The sequence below is a fragment of the Bos mutus genome, chromosome 10 (assembly GCF_027580195.1).
Source record: "Bos mutus isolate GX-2022 chromosome 10, NWIPB_WYAK_1.1, whole genome shotgun sequence".
Classification (NCBI taxonomy): Eukaryota; Metazoa; Chordata; class Mammalia; order Artiodactyla; family Bovidae; genus Bos; species Bos mutus.
Genome location: NC_091626.1, coordinates 22,597,400 through 22,617,915, shown reverse-complemented (window position 1 = coordinate 22,617,915; position 20,516 = coordinate 22,597,400). Strand labels below are relative to the sequence as shown.

Here is a 20,516-nt window from a genome sequence, read left to right as displayed (position 1 = left end):
CCCAAGCCTCATTTCACAAGGCAGGGCCAGGCATACAGGAGGTGCTTTTCTGAAACAGCAGAATACCCTTCCCAGGGGAAGATCAGTGGAGAATCTTTGGGGACTGAGTTCTTGAGGTTCTTCCACAATCTGACAGGGAGACTTAACCAGTGGCCTCTTATCAAAGACCCAGACAGATAGCTTCTCTCACAGAGGGCTTTCATCTGACAAGAAAATCTGTCTATGGTGATATCTCCGTGTCTACTGCCTGAAAGGTGTACTGGTGGCCGTCGAGATGCTCTCCGCATTGGGTTTGTTTGTGGCTGTTGCTCCCTGCCTGCTAGGAAAAGAACCCAGGGGTGTCCAAGCTTGGGCAGTGTTGCCAACACTTGTGACCAGCAGGTGGCGCTCATAGCACTTAGGACACAAGAGCCAGCCTGGTGTGGCCGTGAGCTGGTTCCACCCCATCCTGCCGCCTTCACCACAGCCTGCCAGGTAGAAGGGGCAAGACTATTCAACCCTGCTTGTGTGACTCCACAGAACCCAGGAGATGCAATTTAAGGCTGTTCCTGAGAAGCAGCAGCGTGAGCTTGGCTCACTAAAAAAGCCACATCCAAAATATGTTCTCAGGAGCTTTAATCTCATAAGATGCTGGTTGAAAGAGGGTTCTTTGGTTTTATGCGTGTGGGACCGCATACATTCTCCTCTTAGCATTTTTCATCGGACTTCATGTTAAAAAGGCTCTGAGAAGTCCCACAGAAATGGAATTAACCCAGTGTTTACCCAAGCAACTTCTTCTCTTGCTTCAACAACTTTTACATTCCTGAGGGAGGGTTACTCTGGAGAAATGCCTGTTTCTGAGTGGGATCTCCCTACGGCTTGCAGAGGTGATGCAGTAAGATTCAGACCCCCTGCAGACCAGCCTGGGCCCCACAGCCTGCTCGGCAGGGGCCCCCCACCCTGCTCCACACACACACAGCACCCAGCTCTTTCCTCAGCTGCAGCCTAGAAGCTAGTCCTTAAACTGAAGTCTTCTTACCCCTTTCACCTGGCCTCAGGTATTGTCCCTGAAGAAAATCTCCCCTTTTCCCATGGGCCCCACAAGTTTCTGGCCCCTCATGTATTGCCCATGAGTTATCTAGTGTGCAGGTAGAGGGGCATGACTATTCCCCCTGCTAGTGTGACTCCACAGACACAAGGAGATGCAATTTAATGAGATGTCTCAATGAAGCAGATGTCTCTTTTTGCCTGAAGAGACAAGAGGTTCCGGGAGCCACGCCTCAGGTAAGGGCATTCCTTTGACCTGTTCTGCCGAGGTGTCTGAGCAGCTGACGTCTCAGTGATGGGGTTCTTCCTTCCACAAGCTGTTTTTGTCATATTTTGGGAGCCCATTTGGGTTTAAAAATAAACAAAACCCTTCCAGACCCAAAGGACTAAGTCAGTAGTGATAGAATCTATGTTACAGAAGAAGGTAAAGGAACTCTCCCAGACCCTTAGATCTCAGAACGTGGTCACCACTTTCTCAGGAACCTACTAGCTATGAGCCACAGGGGAAGGAAGCCCCAGAACGAACATTAAGAAGACCCGCTCTCCTCTGGAAGGGCAGAGCGGTTCCCTGTGCCAAGCAGTTATTTGTCCCCTAACCTCCCCTCAGCGTCCAGAGTTTCTGTCTCTCTGGGCTGGGACAAACGAGAACCCCGATTGCCCAAAAAGGATATGTGGGCCGCAGAGAAAGGAAGCGCGTCCATGCCGGCCTGCCGGCCACCCGGCTCCATTTTCACCGGGGAAACGAGGGGCAGTCTTTCCAAACAGGTGGACGTGAAGGGCCAGGGGCACTGCTGCTGGCCCAAGGCCAGAGGTCGCAGTTTGGCAGCTCCCCAAGGTCGCAGGGCCACCTTGGAGGAGGGCTGGCTCGGGGCAGATGGGTCCTGAGGAAGATCGCCCCTCCAGCGGCCACCGGGCCCGTGGCCCAGTAGCTGGCCGAGAATCCACTCCTCCTGGATGTGGGCAGGTGTAACCGCCAAGGGACAGTCTGCTGGGGGAGCCTGATAGGGTTTGGGGATCATTCTCGGAGAGACGGGGTACCTGGGAGAATCTAGAGGCTTGGCCAGCGATAAGCTTCCCAGCGGAGCCTCCCCTGGTGGCTGGGCCCGCCTGGGCAAGGCTGCCAGAGGTAGTGGATCTTTACGGGCACTGCCCTCGGGAGGCAAGGGCTCACTTCTCCCGTCTGGCACTGGCCCCTGGAATCTCCCACCCAGCTGAGTCAGGTGCCCCGATGGATCCACCAGTACCTTTTGTAACACCGAGTCCACAGCCTGGGATATGGCCCCCGTCAGTTCTTTCTTCAGACTCTCCAGCAAGGCCCGTGCTCCAGCGGGAAGAAACCTGGGCCCCTCAGACAGGTACTGGACCTCAGACACTCTGTGTTTCTCCACCCTGGAGAGGTCCCCGATGGACCCTTGGCTGTGGTCGCTGTCCGCCCCCCAGGGCCCAGACCTAGAGCCATTCCTCTGGTCTGCCGTTGGAGGGCCCTGAGCTGCGGCCCTGGGCTCCACGGCCCGCAGGATGCGCTGCTGCAGGTGTCTCATCTGCTGCCTCAGCAGGTGGAGCTGTCCTCTCACCCGAGGGCCCCCCTTCCTGCCGCCGCCCCGGTTCCCGGCGGGGCCTGCCTCCAGGGGGTCTTGCTGCATTGGAAGGCTCTGCTTCCTCTTCCGCCCCTGGGCCTTCTCTGGGCGGCTAGGGCTGTCCCCAGTGGGGGCCCTGCCTGGCCCCAGAGAGGTTGGGGAGAGGAACATGCCTTGGACAATGGTCTCTACTCTGGCCCTCTTTGCCTGGATGTGCTCATCCCCAAAGCAGTCAGGGTCGGAGAAGCTGGAGCTGGGGACCTGACTCCAGGCAAAGGGGGAGCATCTGCTCTGCTCTCTGGGGGACAGGCTTCTTCCACCTTCCATACAAGGTTCTGTCGGATACTGGGCTGGTCCCAAAAGCAAGCTGGAGTTTGGATCCATCTCTTGGCTCCACAGATGCCGTAGTCAGGGTTCCGCAAGACAGTTCCTCCTCTGGAGGCTCTCAGCTGGACATGCACCTCCAGGGAGCTGGGGATTTCTCCTCTCCACTTAGAGGAAGGATTCAGACTCTGGGATTCCAGGCGCTCACCCACCACCTGGGCACTCTGAAAATAGAGATGAGAGAAAACAGGACCTGTGACTTTGAGTGGTTCCTTTCAAACTTGACCAGCAGACGAATCAGCTTGAATCTTGTTAAAATGTAGATTCTTAGTCAGCAGGTCTGGTGTGGGGCAGCGATTGAATCTGTATCCCCAGCCAGCTCCCAGGTAATGCCGCTGGTCCTGACCACAGTTTGAAGACATTCCCAAGAACAGGCCTCCCGAGAGAAAGTTCTTGTCCTGCCAGGATATAACAATAAAATAATCCATAATAAAGATTGTGGCAGCCAGTTGCATAACCAGCATTGTGCCAATAACTTTACACCCATTACCTGATGTAATTCTCTTAACAGCTCCGTGGGAATGCTGGCAGTCCTATTTTACAGATAAAGGAAACAGGCTCAGAGGAATTAAGAAGTTACCTCCCTAAGGTCATATAGTTAGTGTCAGACTGGAGTCAGAATAAGATTTATCTTGATTTAGAATGACTTTCTGCAATAGAATCACCCTGGGCACTTGTTAAAAATAGCAGATCCAGTAGGTCGGCCAGTCCTGTTTAACCAGAAGTCCTTGGTGCTGTGTTAGGGCACCTGCCTTTGAAACAAGCAAACTGAAGTCTGAGAACGTGCTGTTTGACCACTATGCAGTCCTGCTCCCGGAAGAGTTGGATCATAATCTTTCAATGTTCTCACCGCTGCTTTTTAAGCATCTACTGTACATCAAGACTTCTTCTGGATGCTTGGAGAGTCTGTAGTGAATAAAGCAGCATAGTCTTGCTCTCATAGAGCAGGACATATAGCAGGGGAAGAGAGAATAAATAAGTACATTTTCAGGTCATGATAACTTCTATGAAGAAAAAAGACAATAAGGGACTGGGATGAAGGTATGGGAGAATGAGGGAGCAATGTTAGAAAAGGCTGCATAAAGCTGTTTTATTCCCATGAATATCAAAGTACACTGCATTTGAACCAGGAGGTAATTCAGGTAGCAGGTATAAGGCACTTCAAGTTTATGAAACATTCATATGTGTAGTCATTACGTCTCGCACCAAACTTGACAGTTGGTGTAATTCTCCCATTTTGTTGATGAGGAAACTGAGGCTCATCAAGGTTAAGAATGGCTCTCGGTTACTAAGATTCCAGTCTTCTAATGCAAACACACTTCAGGTCCTTCCTCAAAGAAGACCTGCATAAGAGACTGACTTCTCTGCCTGTTAAGCAGATTCATCCTTTCTTAGAAAATTTAAATGAATTTGTTTTTTCTCTACAGATTTCCACTCTTGATTGCTTCTCTAGTACAAATGCTGGTGGGAGAGACTTTGCTTTCTTCCCATTTTCCTCTTGAAGCTTGCTTGGAATTCTCTGCTTCAGGAAATCCCAGATCTTCTGCAGCTAATGGATTCTAGTTGGAGACTTGACCACAGCTTCCACCTGGAGCTGGCTGGCAGCTGGCAGACACACAACACAAGCTCTCTGAGGGCAACTTCATGCCAGCACTAGAGTGAAGGGTAGGAGGAAATGGCAACTGCATGCCATTTTGAGGGAAATGCCACTGAAAGAAGGCTAGGATCTCAGGTCAATTAGAAGAGTCTGGTTTTGAATAAGTAAAACATTTGTAAATTACTAAAAATAAAAATCAATGACTTGCCAAATTAATATAAATGAAAGAATTTGCTATTGCCAAGTTTTACCAATAGTTTGGATAGTTTACTGCCTCTTGGAGAGAGAAACATTTAACTTCCTGTGATCATGGCAATGAATATACACTATTTGTATAATATGAAAAAATTATTTTAAAATCATATCATCTAATAAGCATAACTGGATCATTGCATATACATTAGCTGCTTTCTAACCAATAATGATCACTACACTGGCACAATTGATATTTTAACTTAGAGGGAGTAAATAACAATAGTACAAACCATGTATATTTTCAGTTAAAATATACATGGTATATTTCCTGGTAGCTCAGCTGGTAAAGAATCTGCCTGCAATGCAGGAGACCCTGGTTTGATTCCTCGGTTGGGAAGATCCCCTGGAGAAGGGATGGGCTACCTACTCCAGTATTCTTGGGCTTCCCTGGTGGTTCAAACGGTAAAGAATCTGTGCGCAATGCAAGAGACCTGGCTTCAATCCCTGGGTTGGGAAGATCCCCTGGAGGAGGGCATGGCAATCCACTCCAGTATTCTTGCCTAGAGAATCCCCATGGACAGAGGAGCCTGGTGGGCTACAGTCCACGCGGTCGCAGAGTTGGACATGACTCTTTCTTCCCATTTTCCTCTTGAAGCTTGCTTGGAATTCTCTGCTCTGCTCAAGAGTGGAATTCTCTGCTCAAGAGTGGAAAGAGTTGGAAGCCCCTCACAGCTTCCAAACAGAAGAAGGGTTTGGTTAATAGTTATTCTTAGTGACCATTTCCTAAACTCAACATTTTCAAACCCAGACTCTATGGCTGCCCTCTGCCTTACCTCTCTGCCACCTATCTTCTTGTTCAGTCCAGAAGCTGGAGAGCCCCTTTGACCCCTGCCCATCTTCTTATCCTCAACATGTGGCCACTATGGCTGGTAAATTTTGGGAAAAAATGACTCTGAACTGCATTCTGCCATATTGTTCCCATTATGTTTTCCTGACTCCGCATCTCATAATTTTTCACCTGGGCAATTCTAATACCTCATGACTGGTCCCCATCCTCTAGCCTCTTCTCACTCTGGTCCTTTTTCTACATTCATTCATTTATCCATTCAAGAAATATGGGCTGAGTAGTGACAACCAAGAAAATCCTCTGCCCAAGTGGAGCAAACAATCATGCAAATGGAGACAGATGTAATAACTTAGTAAGGAATGGAAGGCCAATATACAGGGCCTTGTTGATAACTGTGAAAATATTGGCCTTCACTCTGAAGGCCAGTAAACGAGGACCCAATGGAAGGCTATGTGCAAAGGTGACCTGACTTAGTTTTAAAAGGCTCGTTCTTTACTGGGTGAGTAATAAACTAGGGGTGGCAAGCAAGGGTTGAAAGGAGAGATGGCTTAGGAGGCTCTGGAGATCATCTAGATGATAATAATTCAGATGAGATGGCTTGCACCAGGGTGACAGCAACAGAAGCGGGAAGTGGTGTCAGATCCTGGATATATGTCAAAGTTGAAACCAGTGAGGTTTACTATTGATAACAGATTGGATGTGAGGCCCAAGAGAAAAAGAAGCATCACTGATGATGGCTCCAAAGTGTTCGGCCTGGAAGGATGGAGTTGCATGAACTGAGATGGGGAGGGCTACAGAAGAAGCAGACTTGGGGAGGAATATCAGGAGCCCAGTTTTGAAAGTGATAAATGTGAAATAATGATCAGGCATCTCAACGAGGATGCTGAGAAAGGAGTTGGATAACTAGGCCTTGGGCTCAATGGGGAGATCTGGGCTAGAAATATACAATTGAGAGTTGCTGGTAAATAGATGGATGTTCTCATCAAGAAGTGAATGTAGACAGAGAGGAGCAGGGGGCTGAAGTCTGAGTCCTGGGACTTAATAGCATGAAGAGGCGGGGCAAGAGGGGACCCAAACAGGAAACACAAAGAACAATCAGTGAAGCAGGAAGAAGTTTAGTCTAGTCTGGTCCAGGGGTGTGTGAGGTCCTGAGAGCCCAGTGAAGGAAGTGTTTCTAGGAGACCGGAGAGGTCAAGTCACATAAGGATTGTGAATTGACCGTTCAAGTTAGTAATTCTAGATGTTACTCAGAGTCACTTGGGGTGTTTATCAGAGCAGTTTTGGTGGAGTGGAGGGCAGGGGAAGCCTGGTTGGACTGAATTTTAAGGAGAGGACAAGAAGAGGAATTGGTGACGTTGACTGTGACAACTTTTTCAAGGTGTTTTGTAAGGAAGAGAGAAATGGGAAAGTAGCTGGAAAGAGAAGTGGGGTCAGAGAGGGTTTCTCAAAGGAACCCTCCCACGCCATTGGTGGGAATGGAAATTGGCACAGCCACTGTGGAAAACAGCAGGGAGGTTCCTAAAAATAGTTACCGTATGATCCAGCAATCCCACTCCTGGGCCTATATCAGCAGAAAACTCTAACTCAAAAAGATACATGCAGGGAATTCCCTCCAGTGGTTAGGGCTCCAAGCTTCCACTGCAGGGGGCACAGATCCCATCCTTGAGTGGGGAACTAAGATCCTGCTTGCTGTGTGGAAAAAAAGATACATGCACCCCTCCCCCCACATCTGTATTACTTACAGTAGCCAAGATATGGAAGCAACCTAAATGTCTATCAACAGATGAATGAATAAAGAGTATGTGGTCCATACATACAATGGAATACAATGAATAAAGAGTATGTGGTCCATACATACAATGGAATACTACTCAGCCATACAAGAGAATGAAATAGTGCCATTTTCAGCAACATGGATGGGCCTGGAGATGATCATACTAAGGGAAGTAAGTCAGAGAAAGACAAATATATGGTATCACTTATAAGTGAAATCTAAAAAAACGATACAAATGAACTTTTTTACGAAACAGAAATAGACTCACAGACATAGAAAGCAAATTTATGATTACCAAAGGGGAGATGGAGGGAGGGATAAATTCGGAGTTTGGGAGTAACATATACACACTACTACATACAAAGCAATTGAGAAACAACAAGGATTTACTACATAGCGTAGGGAACTGTATTCAATATCTTGTAATAACCTATAATGCAAAAGAAGCTGAAAAGGAATAGTCTATACGTATAACTGTACATCAGAAACTAAGACCACATTGTAAATTAATTATACTCCAATAAAAATTAAATTTAAAAAAAGATACTTTCTTGGGATAGGAGGTATCACAGGATGTTTGTAGGCTAATAGCAATGATGTAGTAGACAGATAATGTTTGTTAATATAGGCAAGAGGGGGAGAATTTCTGGAGCTTTGTCTTTGGGTAGGAAGGAGGGGGTGTGATGTGGTGCAGACGAGGAGGGCTGACTTCAGGGAGGAGAACCCTCAGTTCATTGGTGGTAGCATGAGAAAGGCAGGTACGTGGGCAGTGCTGGCAGGTGGGTAGATGCGGTGATGGGAGCTCGGTGGGGGAAGTCCCTTTTGACGGTTTCAGTTTTCTCAGCAACATCGTCATTGACATTAATTTTCTAAAATGTAGGTCTGCTTATGCCCCTCCATGGAATCAAAGCCTTTGCTAGCTTCCTATTTACGGTAAGGTGCAGCTGTCTTGGCTCCTGGTAACCACGGTCTTACTCTAACTCCTCTGGAGCCCCTACCCTCAACCGTTACCTGTGTTGTACTCTCCTGGGCTGTGTTTCCTGAGCTCACCGAACTGCTTCATGTTCCAGATCTTCACACCTGCTGCTCCCTCCACCTGGGAGGCCCTTCTGCTTTCTCACCTGATGAGCCTCTACTCCTCTTTTAAAACTGAACTGAAACGCCTGCTCCTTTCTGAAGCAGTCAGCGTGTCTCCCCCGCACTTCACGCTCTGAGTTCTCCAAGTCGTGCCTGCTCACCAATTGTCACCAAACAGGTTTGTGCTCACATATTCTCTCAGCACTTTATTTGGACTGACTTTTGTCTCCTCATTAGAGGTGCGGTATTTCAGATCCCTCCAACGCCAAGCGCAGAGCCTTGTGCATGAAACAAAACCAACACAGCCAGACCGAGAGACAGAAACAGACAGACAGAAGAGCATAGAGCCACCAACTGCCAAATCTCCCTTGTGGGTTACCGAAGGTATTGTTTCTGGTGTTCGGTGTAGTCCACGTGCCCTGGACGGCACAACCACCAGAGTAAAGGACAGGACTCAGTCTATCTGATGAAGCAAAGATCAGCAAGAATGTTTTGATGTCAGAAACTGGAAGTCCAGCCAGACACTGCCGTGGCCGGTTGCCCAGAGATGGCCACGCCCATCTCTGTAGGACAGCCATGGAAACTCTGCATCCGGGCAGCCAAGAAACAGGAAACCTCTAATGCTGGGCCAGCCTGCTGCCCCAGCCTGCTGCCCCAGCCTGCTGCCCCAGTCCCGGATCTGGGTGTGGCTTGAAGCAGCGATGCTGTCTGTTTGAAAATTAACTAGCAGCACTCTCACACTCACCGATAGAAGTGACCATTGTCACAGCCCTTTAAAAATAGGTTTACTGCTTTTCTTGAAAAGTGAAAGTCATGAAAGTAATACAGGATCATTTTACTTCCCAAATACAGAAATGTGTTAATAGGAGAAGAAAGACACTTATAATGCTGCCTCCCAGAAAAAAAAAAATCACAGCCAACATATTGATGTTCATCATTTTTTCTGTAATTTTTCTCTGTGTATAAAGCTCCATAATTTTCATAATTCTATTTATTTAAAAAATAAAATGGAATCATAAATACATAGTTCTGTAGCTTTCCATTGTTCCTTTTTTGTGTCAAAGAATATTAATCTACAGCAACATTGTAAAAGCCAATAGTAGTCCATTGTATGGATGGACCATAACTTATTTGGTAAATTCTCTTTCTGTGTGTATATGCTTAGTTGCTCAGTCCTGTCCAACTCTTTGCAATCCCATGGACAGTAGCCCACCAGGCTTCTCTGCCCCTTTCTAGGGACAGTTAGGTTCCTTCCTCTGTTTTCATTGTTATAGCTGTAGAGAGGAGTTGAAAGCATGGACCCTGGAGTCTGCTTGGATTTTTTTTTTTTTTTAACTTTTTGCTGGTTGACTTTCCACTTGGTGCCAGGCACAGAGTTATGGGGTGTCGGGAAGGTTCTTGTGTGGCTTGAATAGTAAAGAAGGAGATCCTCTTAACTTCCTTTTTGGCATTCTGCTGCTTTGATATTAAAGAATGGAGCTGCTTCTGCTGGCTACTGCCTGTGAAGTCTTGAGGTGGGGAGCTGGGGGAAGGGGAGGGGTGGGGCAGGGCTCTTAGTGCCTAGAGCCTTGGAAGGAAGCCTGGTGGCTGGAGGTGGCCACTCTGGACGGGGGCCTGGCATTGGTTTTGTTGGGCTGGCCAACAGGCTGCTGCTTCCTCATGGTTTTCCAAGCCAGGTCATGGGTGACCATGCAGTTGGACGCTGGGGGACTGAGGACTTCAACACTGTGGCCATGAATAGGGGTGTGGACTTCTTGAAAAAGAATGTGGCCCATCAGTGCCCAAGTTGACCTTGAGGGGACTGGGGTAGTAGGGGCTGGTGTCCCCAGGGTACTGGGCACCTCTGCAAAAGTTGTTACTGAAAGTGAAACCCAGGGAGCCCTTGTGGTCATGGGTGGCCACCAGCCGAGCTGCTGGAGCGGCTGGCTGCCTTGCTCTTGCTTGTGGGCTGGTGGGAACCTCGACAGAAACCCATGGTCACAGCTGGCAGGGATGAGGGCACTTGATGATGGAGCTCATTTGCAGAGGAGACCACGAGTGGCCACTCCGTGACCCAGACATAGGGCTGCCTGCCCAGATTGAATCCCTAGAGCCACTTACTAGCTTTGGGACCTCTTGGTCCTCAGCCTTCCTCTCACTAAACCAGGAATAACCATAGTGTGCACTGTTATCATAGGGCTGTTGTAAGGATCCAATGAGTTAATGTATGTCGTGGATTTAGAACAGTTCCTGGTACATAGTCAGTTGCTGATGTGTTAGCTATTTTCATTATTATTATTGAGATGGTATTGAGATGAACACTCCTATCTATATCCTTGGAAACATATTATTTTCTTATGTTACATTTCTGGAAGTGGAAATTCTGGGTCAAAAACTAGGTATATGTTAAACTTTCATACTTGTCATCCACCTGCTCTCCAGAAATGTACCAACTGATTGGAAGTAAAGATGAGGGTCTGAAGGAGAATTTTTCATTTTAACTGTATATTTCTGTATTAATTGAAGTTTCATCAGAAGGTACTCATGCATTACTTGTACATATACTTTTAAATAGTTTGCTCTCTTACCAACATATCTTTAAAAGAACACATATGATCTCATCCTCACCAACACTGAGCATGTCAGTTCTTTGTCAGTGTCAGCCTTTTAAATCTTCGCCAACATGATAGGTGAAAATGTTATCTCATAATTTGTATCTCTTGCTCATTTTTCATATATTTGGGGAGAAATAGTTATGTTGCATATATTATGAAACTTAAACATGTTTATGCCATTTGGGTCAATGACTCTACATCTAAGAAGTAAAATCAAGACATTATTAAAAAAATATATATATTTTTAAAACTTAAAAAAGAAAATTGATGTGATACCCACAGATTTATGTAACAATGATTACCTTATTATTATTTATAAGACTAGAGAATGGTTAAATAAATTATAAAGTATGGTATCATCTATGTGATGCTATGTCATGCAGTCATTTAAAAAATCATGTTTAAGAAGAGTTTGTAGGATATTACTTTATAATAAATAGGGGGAGAGAAAAATCACATTAAAAATACAAAGAAAAAAAGCATGAGAAGGAAATATATTAAATTGTTAGCAATACTTCTTTGGGGGTGATGGAACCTTAGGTAATTTTTTTCTCAATTTCTTTTTTTTTTAACTTTTCTGTATTTTCCATATTTTTAATGAGTATGTTCTCACTCTTGTAATTTAAAAAAGGATCCCTTGCCTTGAATAATTAAAAACTTGCATTTATAGGGGATGCTGTGAATATTTAGGGGCAGAGAATATATAGGAAATCTCCGTACTTTCTGGTTAATTTGCCAGGAACCTAAAACTGCTCTAAAAAATAGGATCTATTAAAACAAACAAACAAAACAGGCATTTTTCTTTCCCAGACATACATTTCTGGGCACCAGACAGGAAAAGCCCCACTGGAGAAGCAAATTCAGCCACAAACACAAGCACAGAACTCAGGCCTCATAAGATCACTGCAAAGTTATATAGGATCTTATAACTAGAAAGGGTGAAATGCGGGCGAGGTTGAATTTCAAGTAAATAACAGACATAAGAAAGAAGCTCTGTGTCATTTCTTTTCAGTTGAAGTGTTTGAGGTCATGGGCACCAGCTGAAAAGTCAGTGTCTGGGGTATTCTCAATTACACAGATCACCTCCTGACCTGAGAACCTTTCTCCCTGTGAGTTTGTGCCCTTCCGTGGAATCGCTCTCGAGATCTCCCAAAAGCTCTTCCCCAAGAGGACAAAGGGGAAGAGCTGCCCACAAGGTGGGCTAGGGTGAGACCAGCAGCTCACAGGCTATGTCTCTCCTTCTGTGATGTGTCCACACTTGGCGGAACAGCAAACACTTCTTACAGACTCCAGCAGGGCCACTGAGAACCAGTCAATAAAACAAGGTTGGCCATGGGGAGTCCTTAGATAAGAGGCACCATGTGAAGCCCAAGAGACACTGACTCATTCTCATCCCTGTGACTGATGCTCAGCCCAAGGTTTAGACGAGGTTTATTGTTACTTCCTTGATAATGTTCCTGCCAAGTTTGGGTTGGGAAAATGTAGTGTTTGTCTTTGCAGGATTTTGTTCATTCACTTCCTAGACTCAATTGGATTTCGACTGGACCAGCCTAGTAGATCACTGCCCCAAGATGGTTGGAGAAATATGGAAGGAAGTGCCTTATCCTGAAACAGCCTCTCCTGAGCAGATTATCATGAGATCTAAGGGCCCACCACCAGTGCTTCACAGTAACGATCACTTAATCACACGTTTATATACAAATGCATTTTCGCCTGACCTATGGTATTTCTGAACAGCTTTCCATCCAAGTCCTTAGCAGGCTCAGCAAGCTTTAGCTGCCACCTAAGACCTGTGCTAGGTGGTATATCTCAAGGACATACAGTGTTTTTATATTCTACTAAGGTGTTTTCACACATGACCTCACCTCTCTTCATCTTCTTGGGGCCCCCTGCGTTAGTCTCCTGTGGCTGTGGGCAGGAGCAGAGGCGCCCGTTCATCTCTGGTCCAGCCCTGAGTAGCTCTCCCTGCTGCACTGGCCGATAGTGGAAATGGTGAGAGGAGGTCAGACTGATGGCCCAGTAGGCACAGCCCTGACCATTGACAGACTGAGATACAATCACTTCAGAAGCCCTGGTGGTCCGTGTGACTAGTGCTCATGAATTATGGAGTCATCTACTGGTGCTGGATTCACCAGCTCTCATGCAAGTTAACTTTGCCTCTTTCCTTAGTTTCTTTGTCTGTGAAATGGCGTTGATAACAATGCCATTTCCTAGGGGTTTTGCAGATGTTAACACATGCCCAGTGCCTGAACTTACACTCTCTAGCACTGATCATAGGTGTTTCTTAAATTGAAGCTTCCTTTCCCCCTAGGGCAGGTCTGGGAGGCCCCATAGTCTTAGCACTTTAGCACTGGAATGGGCTTAGGGATGCCCTGGCACAGTGTTTCCAGACTTTTAGATTTCAATCATTAATAAAGTAATAATTAAAAAAAGGATCAGCCTGAGAGTTGCTGACACTTTATTTGCAGGTAAGGGCACAAAAAATAAGTGTACAAAGACTGAAATCTACTCTCATTTTATTTCATAAAAAAAGAATCTTAACCACCCTGTTTTAAAAAAAGAGGACTGGCATAATATCCAGCTTCATTAAAACACACACACACACACACACAACTCTTTACATTGTATTTTCTGAAAATCAGTGAAAACATCACTGACGATCCGTGATCGTCAAGCCAGGCCTTTGCTTTATGGATGAGGCCACTGAAGCCCAGAGAGGTGGCATGACATGCCCAAGGTTACACAGTGGCTGCCATGTGTCAGTGCTGTCTAGAACGACACAGCTCAGCGGGAGAGTCCCTTTCTTGTGGCTGAGATGGGTGCGCTGAGCTGACGGTCAGTAGGTCTGGGCTCCACTCCCAGCCATTTGCCCTCAAGCCACATTTTCTGCCTTGTCTGCTTCTCTAAAATAGGGATGGTCATCACTCCCTCACTCAAGACTGTCTGAGAATCTAATGAAAGAAGTGCTTCAAACCTGCTCGAAGGGACTTTCCTGGTGGTCCAGTGGTTAAGACTTCACTTTCTAATGCAGGGTGTGTGGGTTCGATCCATGGTTGGGAAGCTGAGATCCCACATGCCTCGGGGCCAAAAAACCAAACCATAAAGAAGAAGAAATGTCTTAACAAACTCTAGACTTCCACATCAACAAATCTTAAAAAAATGAAAAAACAAACCCGCTTGGAGATGCATTCCAGGGTATTAGAGAATGAGGTATTAGGAGTGAAAAGTTTCAGGGTCTGTGATTTGCTTAAAAGTGTTTCAGCCAACAAAAGGAGATGAAGCAAATACGGCAACATGTGAACAATGATTAATCTAGGTGAAGGGTGTATAGATGGGTATAGTTACCCTTATCTCTACACTTTTCTGAATACTTGAAATTTTTCATAGCAAGCATTCCATAGTCATCCAAAAAAGTACTTGAGCAAGGTAAACAGAAGAGAGGGTGTTACTCACGGAGAAGATGCCCTCGGGGAGGTCCAGTCCTAGGCTCTTCAGCCAGGTGGGGTTCACCATCCAAGGAGCTGCAGCAGCCCACCCTTTACCAGCCTTGGGCACAGAGCCATGGTCAGGAAGTGATTTTGGTTTCCCTGCTTCCTCCCCAGGCAGGCCAGGTGCCTGTGGCTGGGTGAGGGAAGCCTCCCACCTCTTCTCAGGGCAAGGCACTATCTGACAGACCCAGCTCCGAAGCCAAAGCAGCCGAAGCAGCCGCAGGCACTGGGGACAGTGGGGGCTGACTAGCACAGCCAACCAGTGTGGGGGGGTGGGAGGGGCTGATGAATATGCAGATAGAGGCCGGAGCTGGTTGGCTGCCCCCTGCCATCTCCCATTCCCACCCTAACTCAGATGCGCAGAAGAGCCAGCTCAGAGAGGACCTTCTTGAAATGCCATCTCTTCTGCTGTTGCCTAAGGATCCACAGAGCCTCTTGAAATTTTGAGACTGAATTATCCAGCTTCTCCCATTACATAGCGCTCCCGACCTCTGCTTCCAGGTTCTCCAGGGAGTCAGCACCAAAGGGATCATTTTTCTCCCTGTCCTCAAGTTTCTTGAGGATATGGAAACCAGCTCAGCACCAAAAACATGGCATCTCAGCTCTGCAGGAAAGCTATGTGACTTCTCCCTCCAGCAGAGGTCTGGAAACCGTAGGGGAGGTCATTTGCTGGGCCCAAAGCCCCCTTCTCTGGCAGAGCTGGGGAGAACTCACTGACCAAATCACTTCCCCCAAACATCACTTGAATTTTAGCAACTTCTCCTTCAGTTTGGGAAGTAAAGTGAATGTTGTGAAACGCAGCAATGAAAATCGATGAGCTTAAAGCTCAATTCACCATGGATAAGTCCTCAAAACATAATGTTGAGTGAAAGACTTAAGTCACAGAATGATACAGGTACTGTGATTCCATTTATATTGCATTTAAAAATAGACCAAAATGTCTAGATTATTGCTGAGTACTTATCTATCCATTATTTTTAATTACAAATGAATGAAGAGATAGATGGATGGAATCTGGGTATCATGAGAATACAAAGAGAATATAGATACAGTCTCTATGGACCCCAGGCTCTAGCCCCATCTACCATCTGGTAAATATTAGGAAAAATGTAAGAAAGGATGCGAGTGTGAAGTTCAGGCCACACTTATGAATACTGGAGGATTTCAGTTAAAGAAAAATTAGACTGTGTGTATTATTTAGGCTGAGCTGCCCTCTTTGTGGGGCTTCCCAAGTGGCACAGTGGTAAAGAATCTGCCTATTGATGCAGGAAGACATAGGTTCAATTGCAAAGACCCAACACAACTGAGCATGCATGCACATGTCCTCTCTGCGGTGTTTTTTTTCTTTTTTTAATTAACTGAGCCATTTATTCTTCCTAGAAATACATACTTTTTTCTTGTACAATTTGAAAGTAGATACATGTTTTCCTCAGTTTAAAGAGCCAAAAACATGTACTGAAACTGCGATGAAAACGAGATGGTTAATATATAGTCCAGTATAGCAGGGGTTAACTCTGGGATGACCAGCAAGGAGGGTCACACAGGGCTTTGTCATTTCTTAAGTTGCATGGTGAGCATGGGTATTCTTTTTTATTCCTTTCCTTTAAATCACACACATGTATTTTATATGCCATTTTGAATATATATTTTACCATAAAAATTTAAAAATTTTCTTAGGACCCCTGCCATAAACACAAGTTTATGAACTTGTAGTCATCAACTCCTGTCCCAATAGATGATGCTGTGTCCTGGGAGGCTTTAAATACAGAAGGTGTAAGCTGATTGGGGTGGACCTTGGGCTCCACGGGAGCTTATATGAGAATTTCAAGAAAATTAGTTTCTACCTTTATCCTGTGAGATAAACTTTACATGTTACCACATACGTGTGTACACACACATGTACACTCCTACATGTGTGCAGTATCTGATACTGTAACATCTAATTAACTTGGGTGATGACTGAAACTCCAGGAGAAATGCTTTGCCACATTGTCCAGGCCTGAGCTTCTAATCTGTCAATGAGAATCTCAAAAACTAATTATTGAAAACTGCAAAAATTAAGTAGCTATTAAGAAATATTAACAGCTACCCCTGCAAAGATTGCCACGACTCCTGATTACTGTTTTTGGATTCTTTAGCTGCATCCATCAGTGTTGTCAGCATGGCAGTATGTATTCATTCCATTTGTATTTATTGAGTACCTATGGAATACCAGAGACTGCATCCTGTGCAGAGCATTCAGGAAAACACAGTCAACTCTTTCCTCCTGCTACTCTTCCCAGTTGAGGAGACAGACAGGTAAAAATGTTATTACATTGCAATGTAGAGACACAGGCACATGCTTTGGAAAAACAGAAAAGATGTTAATTCTGCTACATGGGATTCAGAAGGGATTCAAAAGGTATTTAGAGGATGATTAGGAGTGCCTAGGAAAAGGCAATGGCACCCCACTCCAGTACTCTTGCCTGGAAAATCCCATGGACGGAGGAGCTTGGTAGACTGCAGTCCATGGGGTCGCTAAGAGTCGGCCACGACTGAGTGACTTTGCTTTCCCTTTTCACTTTCATGCATTGGAGAAGGAAATGGCAACCCACTCCAGTGTTCTTGCCTGGACAATCCCAGGGACGAGGGAGCCTGGTGGGCTGCCGTCTATGGGGTTGCACAGAGTTGGACACGACTGAAGCAACGCAGCAGCAGCAGCAGCAAGGGAACAGGAGTTGGGAACAGCCCAGGCAAAGGTGTGAAGGAGTGCAATAAAGCTATTAAAGCTCAGAAGCCGTGAGAATGGGGGTGTGCAAGTAGGGAGAGCATTGCAGTATAGCCAGTCAGTTCAGTTCAGTCGCTCAGTCGTGTCTGACTCCTTGCGACCCCCTGAATCACAGCACGCCAGGCCTCCCTGTCCATCACCAACTCCCGGAGTTCACTCAGGCTCACGTCCATCGAGTCAGTGATGCCATCCAGCCATCCATCCTCTGTCCTCCCCTTTTCCTCCTGCCCCCAATCCCTCCCAGCATCACAGTCTTTTCCAATGAGTCAACTCTTTGCATGAGGTGGCCAAAGTACTGGAGTTTCAGCTTTAGCATCATTCCCTCCAAAGAACACCCAGGACTGATCTCCTTTAGAATGGACTGGTTGGATCTCCTTGCAGTCCAAGGAACTCTCAAGAGTTTTCTCCAACACCACAGTTCAAAAGCATCAATTCTTCGGCGCTCAGCCTTCTTCACAGTCCAACTCTCACAGCCATACATGACCACAGGAAAAACCATAGCCTTGACTAGACGGACCTTTGTTGGCAAAGTAATGTCTCTGCTTTTCAGTATGCTATCTAGGTTGGTCATAACTCTCCTTCCAAGGAGTAAGCGTCTTTTAATTTCATGGCTGCAGTCACCATCTGCAGTGATTTTGGAGCCCACAAAAATAAAATCTGACACTGTTTCCACTGTTTCCCCATCTATTTCCCATGAAGTGATGGGACCGGATGCCATGATTTTCGTTTTCTGAATGTTGAGCTTTAAGCCAACTTTTTCACTCTCCACTTTCACTTTCATCAAGAGGCCTTTTAGTTCCTCTTCACTTTCTGCCATAACGGTGGTGTCATCTGCATATCTGAGGTTATTGATATTTCTCCTGGCAATCTTGATTCCAGCTTGTGTTTCTTCCAGCCCAGCGTTTCTCATGATGTACTCTGCATATAAGTTAAATAAGCAGAGTGACAATATACAGCCTTGACGTACTCCTTTTCCTATTTGGAACCAGTCTGTTGTTCCATGTCCAGTCCTAACTGTTGCTTCCTGACCTGCATACAGGTTTCTCAAGAGGCAGGTCAGGTGGTCTGGTATTCCCATCTCTTTCAGAATTTTCCACAGTTTACTGTGATCCACACAGTCAAAGGCTTTGGCATAGTCAATAAAGCAGACATAGATGTTTTTGTGGAGCTCTCTTGCTTTTTCCATGATCCAGCAGATGTTGGCAATTTGATCTCTGGTTCCTCTGCCTTTTCTAAAACCAGCTTGAGCATCAGGAAGTTCATGGTTCACGTATTGGTGAAGCCTGGCTTGGAGAATTTTGAGCATTACTTTACTAGCATGTGAGATGAGTGCAATTGTGTGGTAGTTTGAGCATTCTTTGGCATTGCCTTTCTTTGGGACTGGAATGAAAACTGACCTTTTCCAGTCCTGTGGCCACTGCTGAGTTTTCCAAATTTGTTGGAAATCCTCTCTACTCTAATCTGAACAGGAGATGGCAAGACATTCTAGGAATCAGCAAACTAAAATGGACTGGAATGGGTGAATTTAACTCAGATGACCATCATATCTACTACTACGGGCAGGAATCCCTTAGAAGAAATGGAGTAGCCATCATGGTCAACAAAAGAGTCCGAAATGCAGTACTTGGATGCAGTCTCAAAAATGACAGAATGATCTCTGTTCGTTTCCAAGGCAAACCATTCAATATCACAGTAATCCAAGTCTATGCCCCAACCAGTAACGCTAAAGAAGCTGAAATTGAACAGTTCTATGAAGACCTACAAGACCTTTTAGAACTAACACTCAAAAAAATGTCCTTTTCATTATAGGGGACTGGAATGCAAAAGTAGGAAGTCAAGAAACACCTGGAGTAACAGGCAAATTTGGTCTTGGAGTATGGAATGAAGCAGGGCAAAGGCTAATAGAGTTTTACTAAGAGAACCCACTGGTCATAGCAAACACCCTCTTCCAACAACACAAGAGAAGACTCTACACATGGACATTACCAGATGGTCAATACCGAAATCAGATTGATTATATTCTTTGCAGCCAGAGATGGAGAAGCTCTATACAGTCATCAAAAACAAGACCGAGAGCTGACTGTGGCTCAGATCATGAACTCCTTATTGCCAAATTCAGACTTAAATTGAAGAAAGTAGGGGAAACCACTAGACCATTCAGGTATGACCTAAATCAAATTCCTTATGATTATACAATGGAAGTGAGAAATAGATTTAAGGGACCAGATCTGATAGATAGAGTGCCTGATGAACTATGGACTGAGGTTTGTGACATTGTGTACAGGAGACAGGGATCAAGACTATCCCCATGGAAAAGAAATCCAAAAAAGAAAAATGGCTGTCTGGGGAGGCCTTACAAATAGCTGTGAAAAGAAGAGAAGCGAAAAGCAAAGGAGAAAAGGAAAGATAAAATCATCTGCATGCAGAGTTCCAAAGAATAACAAGAAGAGATAAGAAAGCCTTCCTCAGCGATCAATGCAAAGAAATAGAGGAAAACAACAGAATGGGAAAGACTAGAGATCTCTTCAAGAAAATTAGAGATATCAAGGGAACATTTCATGCAAAGATGGGCTCAATAAAGGACAGAAATGGTATGGACCTAACAGAAGCAGAAGATATTAAGAAGAGGTGGCAAGAATACACAGAAGAACTATACAAAAAAGATCTTCACAACCCAGATAATCACGATGGTGTGATCACTGACCTAGAGCCAGACATCCTGGAATGTGAAGTTAAGTGGGCCTTAGAAAGCATCACTACGAACAAAGCTAGTGGTGGTGATGGAATTCCAGTTGAGCTATTTCAAATGCTGAAAGATGATGCTGTGAAAGTGCTGCACTCAATATGCCAGCAAATTTGGAAAACTCAGCAGTGGCCACTGAGAGACTGAACTGAACTGAACTGAGAGAGGATTACAATATAGCCAGAAGCCAGGTCAAACTGAAGAGTTTGGACTTTATCCCACTGATAGGGAGATGCACCTATGGACTTTAAGCAGGGAAATGACAGGATTAGATTTGCATTTCAAAGACATCTTTGACACAGGTGTGGAGAATAAGTTAAGAGAATTTGGGAGTGGCCTCCTGGGTCCTTTGGGGAAGCCTTTTAAAATAATGCAGGTGAAGGATCGGAGAAGGCAATGGCACCCCACTCCAGTACTCTTGCCTGGAAAACCCCATGGACGGAGGAG

General features: G+C 45.5%; 1 protein-coding gene across 1 annotated transcript in view; it reads right to left on the bottom strand.

Moving 5' to 3' along the window:
* PROX2 (prospero homeobox 2) overlaps nt 1-20,516 on the bottom strand; it is a 30,203-nt gene that overhangs the window by 6,265 nt on the left and 3,422 nt on the right. Inside the window, exon 2 of the mRNA XM_005900982.2 lies at nt 1,698-3,151. Within this exon, the coding sequence (XP_005901044.1) occupies nt 1,698-2,987 (1,290 nt within the window). The 5' untranslated portion in view covers nt 2,988-3,151. The remainder of the gene's footprint in view (nt 1-1,697; nt 3,152-20,516) is intronic.